The sequence below is a fragment of the Macrobrachium nipponense genome, chromosome 27 (assembly GCF_015104395.2).
Source record: "Macrobrachium nipponense isolate FS-2020 chromosome 27, ASM1510439v2, whole genome shotgun sequence".
NCBI classification, from domain to species: domain Eukaryota; kingdom Metazoa; phylum Arthropoda; class Malacostraca; order Decapoda; family Palaemonidae; genus Macrobrachium; species Macrobrachium nipponense.
In genome coordinates, this window is record NC_087216.1 from 15,855,518 (window position 1) to 15,873,625 (window position 18,108).

General features: G+C 45.9%; 1 protein-coding gene across 2 annotated transcripts in view; it reads right to left on the reverse strand.

Moving 5' to 3' along the window:
• LOC135200857 (inner centromere protein-like) overlaps positions 1 to 18,108 on the reverse strand; it is a 57,682-nt gene that overhangs the window by 5,915 nt on the left and 33,659 nt on the right. For both annotated transcript variants that reach the window (XM_064229562.1, XM_064229561.1), the window contains one exon: positions 1,227 to 1,338. In XM_064229562.1, coding sequence (XP_064085632.1) covers positions 1,227 to 1,338 — 112 coding nt within the window. The remainder of the gene's footprint in view (positions 1 to 1,226; positions 1,339 to 18,108) is intronic.

An 18,108-nucleotide genomic window follows, 5' to 3' on the forward strand; every position in this document is an offset into this window, starting at 1 on the left:
ATATCTACTCTTTTAAATATTTTCATTACTTTTCCTAAATGTAGGGCTCACAGTTAATTGAACTAATTCTGGAAAAAATAATTCATTTGATAACTGTGTAATTTATGATACACTGGTTGTAAAATTTCAAGTGGTCTGCACAAACACTCAATTCTAGAAGTCTACATCATTCAAAATAAAGTAGGATATACCTTGGTTAGTGGAAAATAAAGGTAAAAAATAAATTCATTATGCTTTAATCCTGATGAGTTATTAAATTATTCTCAGTCACACACTGGGGAGTGCTTTATTAGTATAAAGCACTCCCCAGTTCCAAGACAGCTGTATGAGAAAAGATTGTATTCTACTAGTTACTATTAGGAGAAACATTCTCTTCTTCAAATGATCAAATGTTCAACATTAACCCTTAATGGACGGATACCCTCATAATAAGAGTAATAATACGTAACAGGTTTTAAGTGGTGGACAGACTACCTCCTGGCGAGTATCAATAATAATAACACGCCATTGATTTGGAGAAATTGCACATGAAAGAGGTTTCATTACCTTAATAGCCCATAAATTTACTAATGGCAACTTTTAGACTGGCTCAGCTTGCCGATTCTAGACATCTCATGATTCAGTTGTGTACTTGACTTCAGGGGGGTATGTAGTGCCTCTCTCTCTCTCTCTCTCTCTCTCTCTCTCTCTCTCTCTCTCTCTCTCTCATGATGTCCTTTTATGTATTTACTCATAAATATACCCAGGGGTTGCTGTTGGGTTCAATTTCTATCTTTTATGGCAGTATGTCAGTTATAATTGTAATTTTGCAAAGAAACGTGCAGAAATATTAGAAAAAAAATATGTATAATCCAAAAAAGTTTATGCATTTTCGATCTCAGTAAATTTGCATAAATATTTTACAACAAAATTTAGTTCTTACCTGTTAAGATAGTATTGTGTGAGCTGTAATTATAATTTTACAAAATAAAATAAACTATAAAAATCAAGTAAGTTGGTAAAATTAACGATTCTATTGTAAAAGATACCCAACAAGGGGTTGTAAATAGTAATTTAAACTTCTTTTGGAAGGTAGGGAGAATTTTTTTCCAGTGATGTGTTTTTCTTAAATTGGCTGACTTCAAAGTTTGCCAGGTCTGGGGTTAAACCTCCCTTTAACTATTCCTGGTTATAACTAAAATATAGTCAACCATTTAAGAATTTAAGGCACAAGATTGGAAACTTACCATCTGGACTGCTGCAGCTTTCTTTGCTGCTGCCAGTCTTTCTGCCTCGCGTAGTTTCAATTGCTCTAATTCTTTCCTTTCACGAGCTATGCGCTCAACCTCTGCTACCCTCCTGGAAAATAGAGGAAAAGTATATAATTTATGATATATCAAACATGTACAGTACTGGTTTTAAGACAAAATTTTTAGAATCACCCTCTATTTCATTGGAACTCAATATGATAAAACACTTCTTTGAGAAAAAGGAAATGTGAAAGATACTTTTACACACGCACTGTCAGCATAATGAATAAATAATTAATTCTGGTCCAAAATCTTTCAATTTTTTTCATCTCTTTGACTCCACAGTCTACTGCATGCATGACACAGCTATTCTTAACTAGCTAAACTACCAATGGAGTTCACTGTAAAAATGAGAACTACCATGCTGCTATTCCATTCACTACACCACCTTCATAACACTGCTTTTGGATGGTTCTGATCTGTAGTAAAAAGGAAGGACTCCTTGTAATGTGTAGTCTGTTGCATGATCAAGAATTCCTTTTCTCAAGCCTTTTCTTAAAAAATACACTATCTTCAAATCAATCTGACACATGGCTGAATGAATGATAAAAGTTTCTCCAAAAATGTATTGATAAGTATAAAACCAAATCAAATCAGATCACAAAAATTAAAAGAAAATTAATGACAACTTTTTTTTCAGAAGACCAAAGTCTAAAATAAACTCAATACTGCCACTGGCATCACATACAACATGAAATTCAACATGAAGTTACTGACAGTGTGAAAAATGTGCAAAAAGCAAACCTCATTGAAAATTACTAATAACAGATCTAACAGGATAACAAACATTCACAAGTAAACAGTTCAAGAATGTTGCTGGACATGAAATGGCACAGAGGAAAACAATGAAACAGCACAAAAATCTGGGCAGACAAATACTAAAAGGTGGTAAGTACCTGGCAACAAGTCAGGTTCATGTGACAAGAACATAATAACATTGGGGCAGATTTAGCATGTCAATTTATATAAATCCTGGAAAGCTCAGCACAAATTCAACTTCATATGAGTCGCACAGAGGAATGAGAAGTGTTGGCTCATGAACAATTGAGCATGAACTGGGCTGCACAGTAGGACTTTCAATCTTTCAAGTCCTAAAGTCTGAGTGACTCGGTCCATTTCACATGAAGTGCTATTTATTATTAGTACTAATTATTTCAGTAGATGAAACCTATTCACATGGAACAAGCACATAGGGACCACTGACTTGAAATTCAAGCTTCAAAATAATATTGGTTTCAAATTCCCACCACAGACCCCACACTGTGAAAGTAACTGATCTTGGTACGTACAGTCAGTGATTTCTTCATCGCCTTGGGGGAGGCGAGAATTCGTAACATCTGAGCAGCATGTCAAAACACTAGCAACCATACCAGTGGACCAATGAAGGGCTTTGTACAACTTACAATTTTACAACAATTTTATCCCTTTCCATCAAATAGGTGAACTGATGAAAATTCCCAACATAATTTTCCTAACATCACTTCCTCGACATTTACAAAGATTAATATTTAGATTAGGTAAAGTTCTACCTTTTTTACTGTTTCAATATCTTCTGCCTTATCTTCCCTTTGTTTATCCTGCAATTTATCACATCCTCTATTTGCATACAGGAGTTTTTTTTCCACTGAATGCTTACTATTTATTAACCTTAATAAGTTGGTAACCCAAAGTTATTTTTTGTCAATTGAAATTGTATACTTTATTTAATTTTAAATAAGAACATATGAACAGAATCATCTAAAATACTGCATTATTTAAAACCTGTAAAGAGGCTCAATATACCATCAGCTGTATAAAAGATAAATAACAAACCACTGGATTTCATTAAAGTACTCGCTCAAAAGGAAAATTACCCATTTCTTTGTTACAAGCAAGGATGGCCTCTACAGATAAATACAGAACACAATAACTACCATGAATTTCCACAGCTTTTCAATAACTAAACTTTTATTAAGTCTGCTTAAGTCCTTCAATGTTATTTCATTCTTCAAATATGCCTAACCATAATCATGCCTATGCCACGAGGTTCCATTATAAAATAAGTCAGTATCGATACCTATTGATTGAAGGGATTTGCTTCAAATTTTCACCACTTACTTCAAGATAAGCTCCTTTACTACTTAAAAAAGTAAGTATTCAAAGAACAGCAAAAGAAAAAATTATTACTTATTTTGTAATAACTATGAGTACTATAGTTAGAAAGCTGATTATTGCAGTAAACATATTTCTTAATGTGAGAAGCATCCCCTGAAATTCACAAAATAATCAGATGAAAGGAAATGTGCTCTGCTTGGGTGATTGACATTCGTGACAAATCTCCTAAGGAGATTTGCCTTCTGTTCTGATTTCTTTTGTCTTTTCAATTTTTATCGTTTATATACAGTGCACCCCCCACCCCTTATTCATTCGAGGAGGATGCGAATACTTACAATCCTTATTAAAATGCTTGAAACTGCCTATTTAGTTAGTTCAAACTCAAGAAAAACCCACTGAAAATGCTTAAAGTACCTGGTTTTTTATTTTTTTTTATTTTTTTATATATATATATAAAAAAACTGCATTTAATCATGAAATTCATATGAAAATACAGTATTTTTTTATTTTTTTTTTGCTTCAATATGACAAATCTTTAATCAATTTGTATTTTTCATTACTAACAAACCTGAGGTCTTAACATTAGGATAATACTAGGTCCAAGCTGGAAAACCGGTAGAATTAATAAAAAAAACTTGTGTGAGCCAGGCACTATTGGCATCTGAACTGGGTCACGGGGCATTGAAGTTCCCAGAATGCCCTGGGCATCCCGTGACCAATCAGTCAATTAACCCTTAAACGTTGAGCGGGTATTTCCGAAAGTGTCTCCCGTATGCCGGCGGCGTTCGCGAGTGAGCGCCGAAGCGGAAAAATTTTTTTTTTTTTTTTTTTAATCACAGCAAGCTTAATTTTCAAGATTAAGAGTTCATTTTGGCTCCTTTTTTTGTCATTGCCTGAAGTTTAGTATGCAACCATCAGAAAATGAAAAAAATTTCATATATAAATATTGGAATATATGACAGTGCAAAAAAAAAAAAAATCATATAATTGTATACAAATCGCGCTGTGAGCAAAACAGTTAAAGCTAACGAGTTAATTATTTTTTTTGTATTGTACACTACATTGCAATGATTTTGGTATATAACAAATTGTAAAACAATAAAAGCAAAACAGAGAAAATATTATCACAATATGATGCATGAATTCGTAACGCACGGACATATAAAAAGTTGTTTTCAAAATTTCACCATAAATCGAAATATTGTGCTAGAGACTTCCCGTTTGTTGCAAAATGAAGGTAATTGATTGAATATTACTAGACTGTAAGTTTTGTAGCTTACAATTGCAGTTTTCGACCATTTCGGTCGAGTTAAAGTTGACCGAAAGTCGAATTTTTTCTATTTATCGTTATTTATATGAAAATATTTCAAAACGGAAAAAGCTACAACCATGGGTTGTTTTTAGTTGTATTCTACATGAAATTGTGCACATTTTCATATATAAAACTTTATGTAACGGCTAATATATAATGGTGCAAACATTACGACAATCGGACGAAAAATTTATGATTTTTTCGGAAGTTACCACGCGGATGTAAGGAAAAAGTTTTTTTCATAAATTCACCAATAAATCGAAATATTGTGCTAGAGACTTCCAATTTGTTGCAAAATAAAGTTAAATGATTGAATATTATTAGAATGTAAGAGGTTTAGCTTACAATTGCGTTTTTCTACCATTTCGGTCGAGTCAAAGTTGACCGAAGGTTGATATTTTGGTACATCGTTATTTATATGAAAATATTTCAAAACTGGTAAAAGATACAACCATGGGTTATTTTTTGTTGTATTCTATATGAAATTGCGCACATTTTCATATATAAAACTTTATGTAACGGCTAATATAAAACAGTGCAAACATTACGACATCGGACAAAAAAATGTATAATTTTTTCAGCAGTTACTGCACGGATGGAGGAAATGATATTGTTAAGATACAATAAAGTTTGTTCATACTTACCTGGCAGATATATATATAGCTGTATTCTCTGAAGTCCGACAGAATTTCTAAAACTTACGACACACGTAGTGGGAGTTAGGGTGGTTAGTACCCATTCCCGCCGCTGGGAGGCGGGTATCAGGAACCATTCCCATTTTCTATCAGATTTCTATCTCCACTGTCTCCTGAGGGGAGGTGGGTGGGTACTAAAAATATATATATCTGCCAGGTAAGTATGAACAAACTTTATTGTATCTTAACAATATCATTTTGTTCATGAAACTTACCTGTCAGATATATATATAGCTGAATCCCACCTTTGGCGGTGGGAGAGACAGAAAAAGGATTTTAGGAAACATATAAAATGTATAATGATTGACATCTTGGTTCTTACCTGTTAGCATAGCTGACTTCGTGATTACTGTCACCCAAGCCTGCTTCTGCTTCACTAGAGTTACCAACAAGGTAGTGACCTGTGTAGTTGGTGCGCTCTAGATGATCTGTCAACAGGGACGGGACCACAATGTGACTAGACCATGACCATACTTCTGAGGGCAACGAGGCAAAAACCACCACCTAAGTTAGCCTAACAACAAACTCCCATATACCAAAGGCTAAAGGAAGGGACGACTGTACTCGGCAGCCGACCCTACCATAAAACATACAAAGATTAAACTCACCTACCCTTTTTCTATGGAAAGGATGAGTGCTACCTCCTGCCCCCAAAATAGTGTCTGCGGCGACGTATGGTCCGAGAGAGTAACAGTTTTCATAGGTCGTTCTCACCTCCCGTAGGTAGTGCGAGGCGAACACTGAGTTACTCCTCCAAAAAGTAGCACTTAAAATGTCTTTAAGAGCCATGTTTTTTTCTGAAAGGCTATTGAGGTCTAAATAGCCCTTACTTCGTGCGCATTAACTTTAGTATCTTAAAGTCGCTGTCTTTGCAAGAAGAGTGCACCTCTTTAATGGTGTTTCTTAAAAAGAATGCCAGTGCAGTTCGTTGGACATGGGCATGTTTGGTCTCTTGACCGAACCACCATAAGTTCTCCGCAGAACCTCGGCAATCCTTCGTTCTACGAATATACTCTCTAAGAGCCCTAACAGGACACAGGACTCTTTCTGGCTCTTGACCAATGATCTCTGCATACCCTTGATCTCGAATGTTCTAGGCCACGGATTGGAAGGGTTTTCGTTTTTGGCCAGAAACGACATACCCAAAGAGCAGACCGCATTATGCCCTTTGAAGCCGACGTGTTTGCTGATAGCCTGTATTTCGCTAACTCTCTTTCGCCGTCGCCAGAGCAGTTAGGAATACAGTTTCTTCGTCAAATCTCGTAGAGACGAAGAGAAAGAGGTTCAAAGCGATTTGACATCAAATATTTGAGGACCACATCCAGGTTCCACGAAGGTAACTTCGGTAGCGGTACCTTTGGTCGTCTCGAAAGATCTCAATAGATCATGGAGATCCTTGTTATTAGCGAGGTCAAGACCTCTATGGCGAAAAACTACAGATTAGGACGCTTCTGTAGCCTTTAATAGTTGACACTGCCAACTTCAGATCTTGTTTAAGATAAAGCAAGAAGTCGGCGATCTGGCTCACAGAGGTAGTGGTAGAGGAAACTCCTTTTCTCTTACACCAACTTTTAAAGGCTGCCCACTTCGATTGGTTAACCGCGATTGATGATGGTCTCCTCGCGGTGGCGATAGCTTTAGCCACTGATTCGAAAAACCTCTCGCTCTGGCCAACTTTTGGATAGTCTGAACGCAGTCAGACTCAGAGCGGAGAGGTTTTTGTGGTACCTCTCGAAGTGGGGCTGTTTGAGTAGATCTCTCCTTAACGGAAGAGATCTCGGATAATCCACTAGGTAGAACATCACCTCTGTGAACCAGATCGCTGCGGGCCAAAAGGGGGCGATTAAAGTCAACCTCGTCCCCTCCGATGCTGCGAATTTTCTCATCACCTCCCCCAGGATCTTGAAGGGGGGAAATGCATAGAGATCTAGACTCGTCCAATCCCATAGAAGGGCGTCTACTGCTACTGCTCCCGGATCGAGAACCGGGAGCAATACAGAGGAAGTCTCGCCGTCCTTGACGTTGCAAAGATGTCCACTAAGGGGCATCCCCAACGACCCCACAGTTCCTGGCATACTTCTTGATTGAGAGTCCACTCTGTCGGCAATAACTGTCCTTGTCGACTGAGGAGATCTGCCCCGGACGTTCTCGACTCCGGCAATGAATCTTGTTCAATATTGTTGACTTTCTCTCTCCTTCGCCCCAAAAGTAGGATCTCTTTCGCTTAGAGTGAACAAATGGGAGCGAGAGTGAGTTCCTCCCTGTTTCTTCAAGTATGCCAGGGCTGTGGTGTTGTCCGAGTTGACTTGAACTACACGACGGGAGACTTTGTTCTGGAAGAACTGGAGCGCTAATTGAACCGCTGCCAGCTCTTTGAAGTTGATATGCCAGGTTACCTGTTCCCCTCTCCAGGTACCTGGACACTTCCTCCCCCCCTAGAGTTGCTCCCCACCCCGTGGATGACGCGTCGGAGAACAACACTAGGATATCGGGGTTCTGAAGCTTGAGGGATATGCCCTCTGACAGCTTCCAAGGATCGAGTCACCATCTTAGATGGTTCTTCACCTCTTCCGAGATGCTTAACTTCATGTCGAAGTTGTCCTTTTCTGTCCAGCTATCCGACAGAAAGAACTGAAGAGGTCGGAGGTGTAGCCTCCCCAGGAAACAAACTTCTCCAGCGAGGAAATGGTCCCCAGCAGACATCACCATTCCCTCACCGAGCATTGAATCCTTCCCTAGAAAGGCCGACACTTTTTCTATGCCTTGTTGCTGACGTTCCTGGGACGGAAAAGCCCGAAAAGCCCTGAATCCATCTGAATCCCCAGATACACGATGGACTGTGTTGGGGTCAGATGTGACTTTCGAAGTTCACCAGAAGTCCCAGGGACGCAGCTAAAGACAGAGTCGTTTGCAAGTCCTTCAGGCACCGGGTCTGCGAGGAGGCTCGTATGAGCCAGTCGTCCAGATAGAGCGAGATTCTGATGTTGGAAAGATGGAGCCACCTCGCCACGTTCTTCATTAAGATGGTGAAGATAAAGGGGCCGTACTCAGTCCGAAACAAAGAGCCCTGAATTGAAGACCTTCCCTTTCAGTACGAACCGAAGGTACTTCATCGATTGGGGATGTATCGGACGTGAAAGTAGGCGTCCTGGAGGTCGAGTGATACCATCCAATCTCCGGGTCTTAAGGCCCCAGAACTGACTGAGGTGTCTCCATCTTGAACCTCTGCTTCTCTATAAAGAGGTTTAGATGACTTACATCCAAGACGGGCCGCCACCCTCCCGATTGTTTCGGTACAAGAAACAATCTGTTGTAAAATCCTGGCGTTGCCAGGTCTAAAACCTGTTCCACTGCTCGTTTCTCGAGCATCTGCTCGAGCAGGTCGAAAAGTATCTTTCGCTTTGTTTGAGGATACGATGGGGACAAGTCCCTGGGAGTGGAAGTCAACGGGGGCGGCTTTATGAAAGGGATCTTGTAACCCTTCTCTATGACGTCGAGAGACCAGGTGTCTGCCTCTCTTACTCTCCAGGCTTCTGCAAACAACTGTAGCCTGGCTCCTACCGGTGACTGAAGGCACGATCTCTCACTTCTTGCCCCTAGACTTGGAAGGGGCTCTACCTCTAGGAAGGCTTCTTCCTCGAGGAGACGATCTAGCGGAAGTCCCTCCACGAAAGGGCTTCTGCTTTCTAAACGGTTGGGCTCCTGACGACGTTGAAGGGCCAGCCGGACGTCTCGAAGACTGAGCCAAACAGGTCTGTGTGGCTTTCTCTTGCAGACTAAACTGCCAGATCCTTCACCATAGCTTGGGGGAAGAGATGACTCGAGAAGGGAGCATACAAAAGTTCTGTCCTCTGTGCGGGAGAGACAGACTTAGCCGCAAAGTTGCAATAAAGCGACCTTTTCTTAAGAACCCCTGCTGAAAAATGAGAGGCTAACTCCTCTGAGCCATCCCTGACGGCCTTGTCCATGCATGACAATACACTGGACAGCTCCCCCAAGCTGATCGAGTCTGGCTTACGAGATTGGTTGTCTAAGGCTCCAAGACACCAGTCTAAGAAGTTGAAGACCTCTAAGGACCTAAACAGTCCCTTCAAAAGATGGTCCAGTTCGGAAGTCGTCCATGATACTTTAGCTGAGGCTAAAAGGGCCCTCCTTGAGGCATCAACCACGCTGGCGAAATCACCTTGAGCAGACGTAGGAACCTTCAATCCTAATTCCTCGCCTGTCTCATACCACATCCCTGCCTTACCGCTAAGTCTAGACGGAGGCAGGGCGAAAGTAGTCCTTCCCTTTGCTTTCCTAGACTCCCATCCAGGCGTTAACCTTCCGGAAAGCTCTTCTGGTAGATAACGACGTCTTCATCTTCACGAAACCTGGAGACATGACAATTTGTCGAAAATTGCATTTTTCCTAACTATACAAACCTGAGGCCTTAACAATAGAGTAGCTAGCGGCAGCTGGGAAAACGGTCGTAAGCTTCGAACAAGGGGAGTGAACGGTAGTTAACTGCTTGTCCGACAGTCGCGCAGTGATTTGTTTACCTCCCGCGCCGACTGGGAGGTAAACAAATCACTTTTGCTTTTGGCCCATGCAAAATACGCAGAGTGAGGGGTGGCATGAGGAGGGACTATATGTAAAGGACCTCAGGTTTGTATAGTTAGGAAAAATGCAATTTTCGACAAATTGTCATTTGTTCCGATACGTAATACAAACCATCGGTCCTTTAACAATAGGAAGACTCACTTCTTGGTGGGAGGAATCTGAGTCTTTTGATGAACAGACTGGTGTTCGTCCATCCCTGGAATGCCTCCCTGGTCGTAAGAGCGAGGGAGGGATCCAAGCCTCTGTCCGATTGATCGGGGTGTGCACCGCAGGATCAATGGTCAGACCTCTGGGCCGAGTACTAAGAGAGAGGCAAGCGTATCTCTTCGTACCAGCAAGCAAGAACTTGTTCCTGTTTGCAAGAGGCAACATAAAGTATGGGTTGTCTCAAGCTGGCATCCACTTCCTCCCCCTTGTTGGAGGAAGTGGTGGATATACGCTCCTATCCCTAGTGAAAGGGATAGGATGGGGCTCTGTTGAGTAGCTCACCTGCATCTTGTCCTAATCCAGCAGGGTGACGACCGTGTCCCTCTAACCACAGGTAGAGGGGAAGAAAAAGATGGGAAGAGGAGCCAGTCACTCTCTCATTCACTCATCCATTCTTACGGTCACACCAGGACTCGATGCTGTTCAGCCTGCGAGGGTCTGGGTTCGCTACACAACGTGTTGAGCAGCCACCACGGGTCCCAAGGAAAAAAGATCCAAGGACCTGTGGGCAATATCCCGAAGGTAAGAAGGAAGGGCATGTGGTCTGGTTGGACCAGACCCCTGCCTTCAGTACCTGCGCCACGGAGAAGTTCTTGCGGACAAGGCAGCATCTCCCTTCGCATCGAAGGCGGTGAAGTCCATTAGGGAGGGGATTGTGAACGACTCGAACCAATCGTCAGGGACCGAAGGGTTCTGAGTCTTCGCTACGAAGTTCGGTACGAAATCGAGCGTCACGGATCCCCATCCCCTGGATGCTTGACTTCGCAGGAGAAGTCATGCAGTTCCTCAGAGGAAAAGAAGGAAATAGTCGCATGACCTATCCCTCTTCTCTACTTCGGTGATGTCCAGTACCCATACTGGTCTGTCCGTTTGCCACGAAGTCTCTCGCATCCTCCTATCCCCATGCAGCGAAGTTCTCGGTAGTGGATAGGACACCGACACTCCATGGTGGGTGTCAATGGTATGGGTACTGTGACAAGCTATTAAAACGAAGTAATGATTGCTCTGTAACAACCGAACTAAGTCAACAGCGTAGTTCGTAACTGACTCGGCCGCTCTGACAGCTGCCGACTGACTGCGTTCGGTAGGAGGCAAGTTGTCAAAGCATCCGCAGTAAGTCACGTGACCTTCGCCTTTAAAAGGGTTATGCCGAGAGACCAAACAAATAATGTATTTGTTTTTGTCACCAATGCCGGACAGCGAGGTGGATGATTCCTCTTAAAGGCATGTGGCCCCAACAGGAGCGAAAGGTACAAGTTGCCGGTTCACTAGAGAACCGAAGGTCCCTCGGAAGGCCAAAACATCTTCATGGTTGTTGAATCTCAGAAATAAGGAGAAACAACACTATGTACCGTTGAAGACGAAGGTAGATATTGAATGCAACCTACGTCTTCACAGATGAATCGAGAGAAGGATTCTAAAGATTCATAACCTGCTTACAAATGACTGAAAACGCTAACCGCTATTTCATTGCTGTCCGGTGAGAAGTCGTAGTTTGCAATGAAAGCTGGCGTTCTTCAGTAATGAAAACACAGGGGAAAGCCGCCTGAAGAACTGCTTCTCATGGGCTGAACATTTGGAAGTAGAGCTGTCAGGTCGGAGAGTAGGCGATGTCTTCTGACACATCTCGTAATTCGGGTTGAACAATGAACAATTGTACACCTACGAATACGAGATATTTTGAAGACAAACTCAGATGTCTGCAAAATCATTCGCATTATCGCAGTGCGATGCAGCGGGAGACTTGTACAGACTTCTGTTACCGTGCGGTAAACAGAAAGATGAAAGAGTCCAAGAGATATCTCTATTGAAAATTCTCGCAATGTCGAAGGCTATGGAATCTAGCGTCACAGCAGTAGATGGTCCTTCATTATTGCGAGAATCCCCATTGTAATCAGAGACCTAAGTCATGATTGTTGGGCAGAGATACGGTTCGGTAGTCAATCAAACCGGGGAGAGAGAGACATAACTGGCCGTGCATCTCGGAGCTGATACTGCTGCTGTCAGGCAGTTCAATACGCAGTAGTTGAGCCTGAGCTCTCGCCGACTCGTCATCCTGAGTTGCCATGATAATCCAGTTATTCCAATGAAGGAATGCGTTCGGCTAGAACTACCGAGCATAAAAGATATGCTCGAGCAATTATATTTAGGCGAAACGAATTTCGGTAATATAAAAGTTGAAATGGTGTTGTCGTGACAAACCATAAGTATATAAATTGAAACTGAAAACTCCTGGGAGGTTGCAGGCAACCCCGAGTTGCAGTTAAATTAGAATACTTCTCTTCTAAGTCGCAATCCGTAGATAAACTAGGATATGCGCCTACCCCTCGACCATTCAACTGCTTCGTAGAATCATGCGCGAGGTTAATATACGTAGTCATATTTGTAGGATCTGAACAACGATCTCCATCCTAAATTCTTTCCTTCAAGAAAACAAAAAATAAGGATTGGAGATCGACCACCTTCGATCTCTATCAAAGAGTGAAGGAGAAGTCTTCCTCGAAGGAAAGCTTCAATGGTGAACAGAATACTAAGACGATAGTTCAAGCCAAACTGGATATTCCCGTCCGATCTTCTCTATTCCAGGTTGGTCGCCTACAGTTGTAAGATAGTTTCTTTCAGCAGCAGTCTTCTTCCCAATGCTAGAAATTCCAGGAATTCGAGCATAGGCGAGGTTCCCGATTATCATGTAACATCGGGGATTCTCGTCTCGCTCACTTTAGACCGTGGTCTCGCCTAAGTGTTTGGAGATCGTAAAAAACTCGAACACTCTGAATGCGCTAGAAATTCCTTAGAATTCTAAGCAGTCTGCGAAACCCCCACCGAATTCGTCAAACGATATCGGCTGGTGGTCCTCTCGATTCCCGTAGAAATCGAGAAATGGGGCAGGATCCCTCCTCAACGACCGGGGCTTACGTCAGGTAGGACCCGAAGGTCCCCCCGGTAGCGCAGTCCCGAACGTGGGATCCTACAGAGAAATCTCTGTAGGATCCCTCCCCTTTCCCTCGTAGCCGTAAGGAGAGAGGGAATGGGGGAGGAATTGGATACTCGCTCGCCTTCCCAGTGGAACTAGCAGTTGGAGAAGAATAGGAGCAGGCGATGGTCTCTCAGTCTGGGAAAACGTATCGTCAGGAGAAAACGTTTTCCCGCGGAGGGTTACGAACTCTCACTGTAGGTAAGGGTCTGCCGCCACTGTGAACGTCGTCTGGGTGGGGCTGATCGACACCTGACAGGAGAGAGCCGATACCGTCCTCCGACTCATTCCAGTCCTCGTCGAGGTCGAAACCTCTCAGGAGGACAGAAGGAGTATTTAAATACGGTGTCCGAAGACACGTAGAAACGCCGCTGTCGCAGTAGAGGAGGTGGAAGTAGCTTGATCGACCGGCCAGAACTGAGAGAGCCTTCTTGTCCGGAGACGAGAGAGACTGGTTCGAGACAGAATCGGCAAGCTCCGATCGCGGCAGACCCACCGTCGGTTTGGGTTCCCTCTCGGGCCCCAAAACGACTCGAGCAGAGACGTGGGCTCTGCTGGTGGGGAGCGGCAATCCTTCCGCAAGGTCATTATGCTGACGAATTAGCTTAATGACTTCTGCAAATTCCTCTGTATCTCGGGAGTAACCGCGTCTTGCGGAGTAGGACCGTCCAGTCCCTCCAGCAAGAACAGATCCCGAGATACTCCTCCTTCCGAAGGAGGAACAGCGGCAGACCCCTGACGGTCGCCTCCAGCTACTTGCGCGTATGTCCTGGTCGGTCCTAGAACCGTGCCTGGTCCATACGGCGTCATAGCGGGATCGCGAGCGGCGCACCTCTCGCGATCACTCATAGATACCTCGCTCCTCCCGGTGTAGCCCGAGGAGGTTGAAGGTACAGGAGAGGCAGACCTGACGCTCCCCCCTAGCTCGCTGGCAGGACCAGCGTGCTTGGAGGGCTGCTGCTGATCATCAACCCGCGGTGGCGATCGAGCAGCAGGCCTAGCCTTGCCGCTCGCCTGGGGCGAGAGGCTCGGCTGAGAACGTCGACGCTGATCTCTAGCGTCAGGCGAGCTGTTGCTGGTTACCATCTCCACCTGGTCCCGATGGGAGCGGCGTCAGGTGACCTGCTAGGTTCGCTGTCGCGGTGAGACCGCGAGCGTCCTCTCGGGGGGGGCGGGCGTCGAGCCGCTGGGTACCAGCCGTGGTTGGTACCGACGGCCGCGGGGACCCCTTCCTCGCCTCAACTCGTGGCTGGTCAGCGACCGTCACGTCAACCCGAGCAGCCAGCTGGTCGCTGCGAGAGCGTCCACTGGCCTGACGAGAGTCGTCTGCACGACTCTCGCCAGTCTTCTGCTCCGCGCTTCGGTCTTGACGGCGAGCGAGCTCGGGCGTCAAGACTTTGGCTGGACGATCTCCCGCGGGAGACCGTCCACTCGGTACTTCTCGCTAACGAGAAGCCGAGGCGGATCCTGGTTTAGCGGCAGAACCGCTAGAACCAGGCGAGGAAGTGCCAGCCGAAGCTGGTACTCCTCTGGTCCCCGTCTTCTTCTCCTTGGTAGAAGAAGAGACGGGCCCTGTTCCCGAGGGAGCAGGAGGACCAGCAGAAGAGCTCCCGCAATCGCCGGAGCGAGACGGGCCCTTAGAAGGTCCCGAAGGAGCCTTCTTAGGGGGGAAAAACCCGGGTTACCAGCTGGTCGCTGCAAGAGCGGCCGCTGGCCTGGCGAGAGTCACCTGAGCGGCTCTCACCAGCCTTCTGCTCCGTGCCGCGTCTTGGCGCCGAGCGAACTCTGGCGCCGAAACTTGGCTGCACGGTCTCCCGAGGGAGAACGTACACTCGGGATTTCTCGCGAACGAGAGACCGAGCCGGAACCTGGCGTAGCGGCATCGCCGCTAGCACCAGGCGAGGAAGTACCAGAGCTAACCGATACTCCTCTGGTCCACGTCTATCTCTTCCTTACGGAAGGGGAGACGGGCCCCGCTCCCGAAGGAGCAGGAGGACCAGCAGAAGGACCCCCCCGTCCCACTGGGTGGGACGGGCCCTTAGAAGTTCCCGAAGGAGACTTCTTAGGGGGGAAGGCAGCCTTCTTCTTCGGCTTATGGGCCTTAGAAGTCGAAGGGGAAGAGGCAGCAGCAGACGATGAAGACGAAGATGACAGCTTCCTCTTCTCCTCTTCCTCGTCAGCTCACGCAGGACAGTCGTCAAGTCCTCCATCCAGGCCGGAGCCGGGGCTATTGCCGAAGCAACACGGCCCGACTGCACCTGTCCGGAAGGACCTGGGACTGGGGAAGACACACCGTGGGCAGGACCAGCATGGACAGGCTCAGGAACCAGGAGCGACAGGAACAGCAACCAGCTCAGGAGCGGCAGGAACAGCGGCAGCGGTAGACCCAGAAGGGACAGCCAAGCCAACAGCGGGAATCACATCAGCGGCAGGTACGGCAGGCCCAGCGATCGCCTCGTAGAATCATCGGCAGCCAGCGGAACCTGGGTCCTGGCGGCCGTCCAGGGGCGAGCTGCTGGAACAGCGGAAGTCTGGGCAGGCAACACGAAGAAACAGGCGGCGGCGGCAACCCCACCTCGGTACGGCGGCGGCCCTAGTAGCGGCAGACGGCGTCATCGACACAGCATGGGGAGTGTACCAGGACCAGGAGGGGGGGGGAGCAGCATAAGCGGCCGTGGTAGTAGTGGAGACCGCCCCAGACCTCGCTAGACGCTGCAGCAGCCTGTGGATGCTAGGCACGCCCTGCCGCCGCGGTGGTCCATACCTGTCCAAGGTCGTCTCCCACGGATGTAGCACCTGCGGTAACATAGATAGATTAGTAAGAGGGGTTCCCTTACGCACGGGGGGAAGACATGCCCCACCCCGAACGCAAGGAAGACCCCAAATACAAAATACAACGAAGAAGCTGAGCGGGGGCAGGAAGGAAGACGAAGAATCGGATACCAAGGAAGTCGCGGGAGAGCTTTCCGACGACTTCCTGGCAGACCTTCGCTTCCCTACCCCCGCACAGCAGTGAAAAGGAATATGAAAAGGAAACAGATACTGCCCTTGCGATTCACTTCATAGAACTTAAAGGGGAAAAGATCAATTCCCGGGTAAGAACGGAAACTTGATCCAATAATATGATGCTATCATAAAAAATATATATGAAAATGAAACAGAATACTAGCACTTGCGATTTCACTTTTCACATAAAAAAAAAAATCGTAAGGATCAATTCCCGGGTAAGAACGAAAATTGATCCAAATTAAATTCATGCAAATAAATAAATGAAAATGAAAAGAATATTGCAATTGCGAATCCACTTCCATTGCATTCTATTATACAAAATTAAAAGGCTCGTGCCGAGCGCAATCACACTCTCGGTAACGAACGCACAGGGCAAAAATATAATGAAAAGAGTACTTACATTTTCAATTACACACTTTCGCCCAAAATACATGACTCGGCGCGAGCGCGCCCGCCCTCGGCACCGAGACATAATTCAAGGGTTCAATTCATGAAAAGAGAGGAAATCGCCGCATCTACGGCGATAACTCCATGTTGGTTCATAATTAAGTAATGAAAATGAAAACAGTGTACTTACAGTTTCATTTTCAAGTCAAACAAACCATTAGTAGAAAACACAATATAAACAAAGCATACGACGATGAAGCGGGCAGAGAGCGATGACGAAACACGTCCTTCACACCCGCGGCCGAAAGCAAAAGTGATTTGTTTACCTCCCAGTCGCGCGGCGCGCGACTGTCGGACAAGCAGTTAACTACCGTTCTCCCCTTGTTCGAAGCTTACGACCGTTCCAGCTGCCGCTAGCTACTTCCTATTGTTAAAGGACCGATGGTTTGTATTACGTATCGGAACAATTGCTTGTCTTCGACGACGAAAACTGAGAAGGAGGAGAAGGAGGAGCAGCCGGCTGGAAAGTATCGCCAAACGAATCACGAAGTAGTCGTGCCAAAACTTGATAATCTGACGAAGCAGACGTAGAAGGTTGTTCTTCATCAACATCCTCAGAAGAACCGCTAAGTTCTCCTTCTTCCCTACCCGAGTGCAAATCCGAAGGAAGAGGCAGAAGTCCTTTAGCTCCAAGTCTCCTATCCGAACGATGAAGAGAAGACGAGGGTAACGGATCCTTAACAGTCACAGGATCAGGAATCACCTTTAGAGGCGAACGTGCCAAAGCCTCGGGAACAACATCCGAGTGACAGCGAACTTCCACATTCGCGTCCACAGAGCTCTTACTAGAACGTCTACGAGCGTCCAACGTAGCGTTCTCTCGAGCGTCCAAATCAGCGTCCGACCGAGCGTCCAGCGAAGCGTCCAGCGAAGCGTCCAACGGAGCGTCCATCAAAGAGACTCTTCTAACGTCCCGCGAAGCGTCCTTACGAACGTCCCGCGAAGAAACTTGATCAACTGCCCGACTAGCGTATCGTTGAGCGTCAACACTGTCATGTCGAAGAGGGGCCGAACGCATAGAAGTCCGTCCGCCAGCTACAAAATCGTCGAAGTCGGAACGCCGAGCGTCCTCTCTACGGGAAGAGAGAGGAGCATGCAGAGAACTCTCTCTAACCTGGCGTCTAACGTCACCTCTAGACGAACCCTGGGGAGCAAAACGAAGTCTAGAGGGCGAAAAATCAGAAGACGGGGACGAAAGAGGAGCCGTTGGAGAAGACTGCCTAGTTCTCTTGATAGGAAGTCTATCGTCTTTCCTTCGACGAGGTACCGTCTCCTTCTGCTTTAGTAAAGCGTCCAGTTGCCGTTGCATCGCAATGATGATCTCCGTCTGAGATGTCTCCTTACGCGGAGACAAGCTGCGCTTGTGAGAAGAGGGGCGAGGGGACCCTTCTTCCTTCTCCCAGGAACAGCCTTGGCTCTAGAGCGACTGGGGCGCTCGCGGGCGTCATCGTCGGATGACGTCCTAGACTTCTTCTGGGG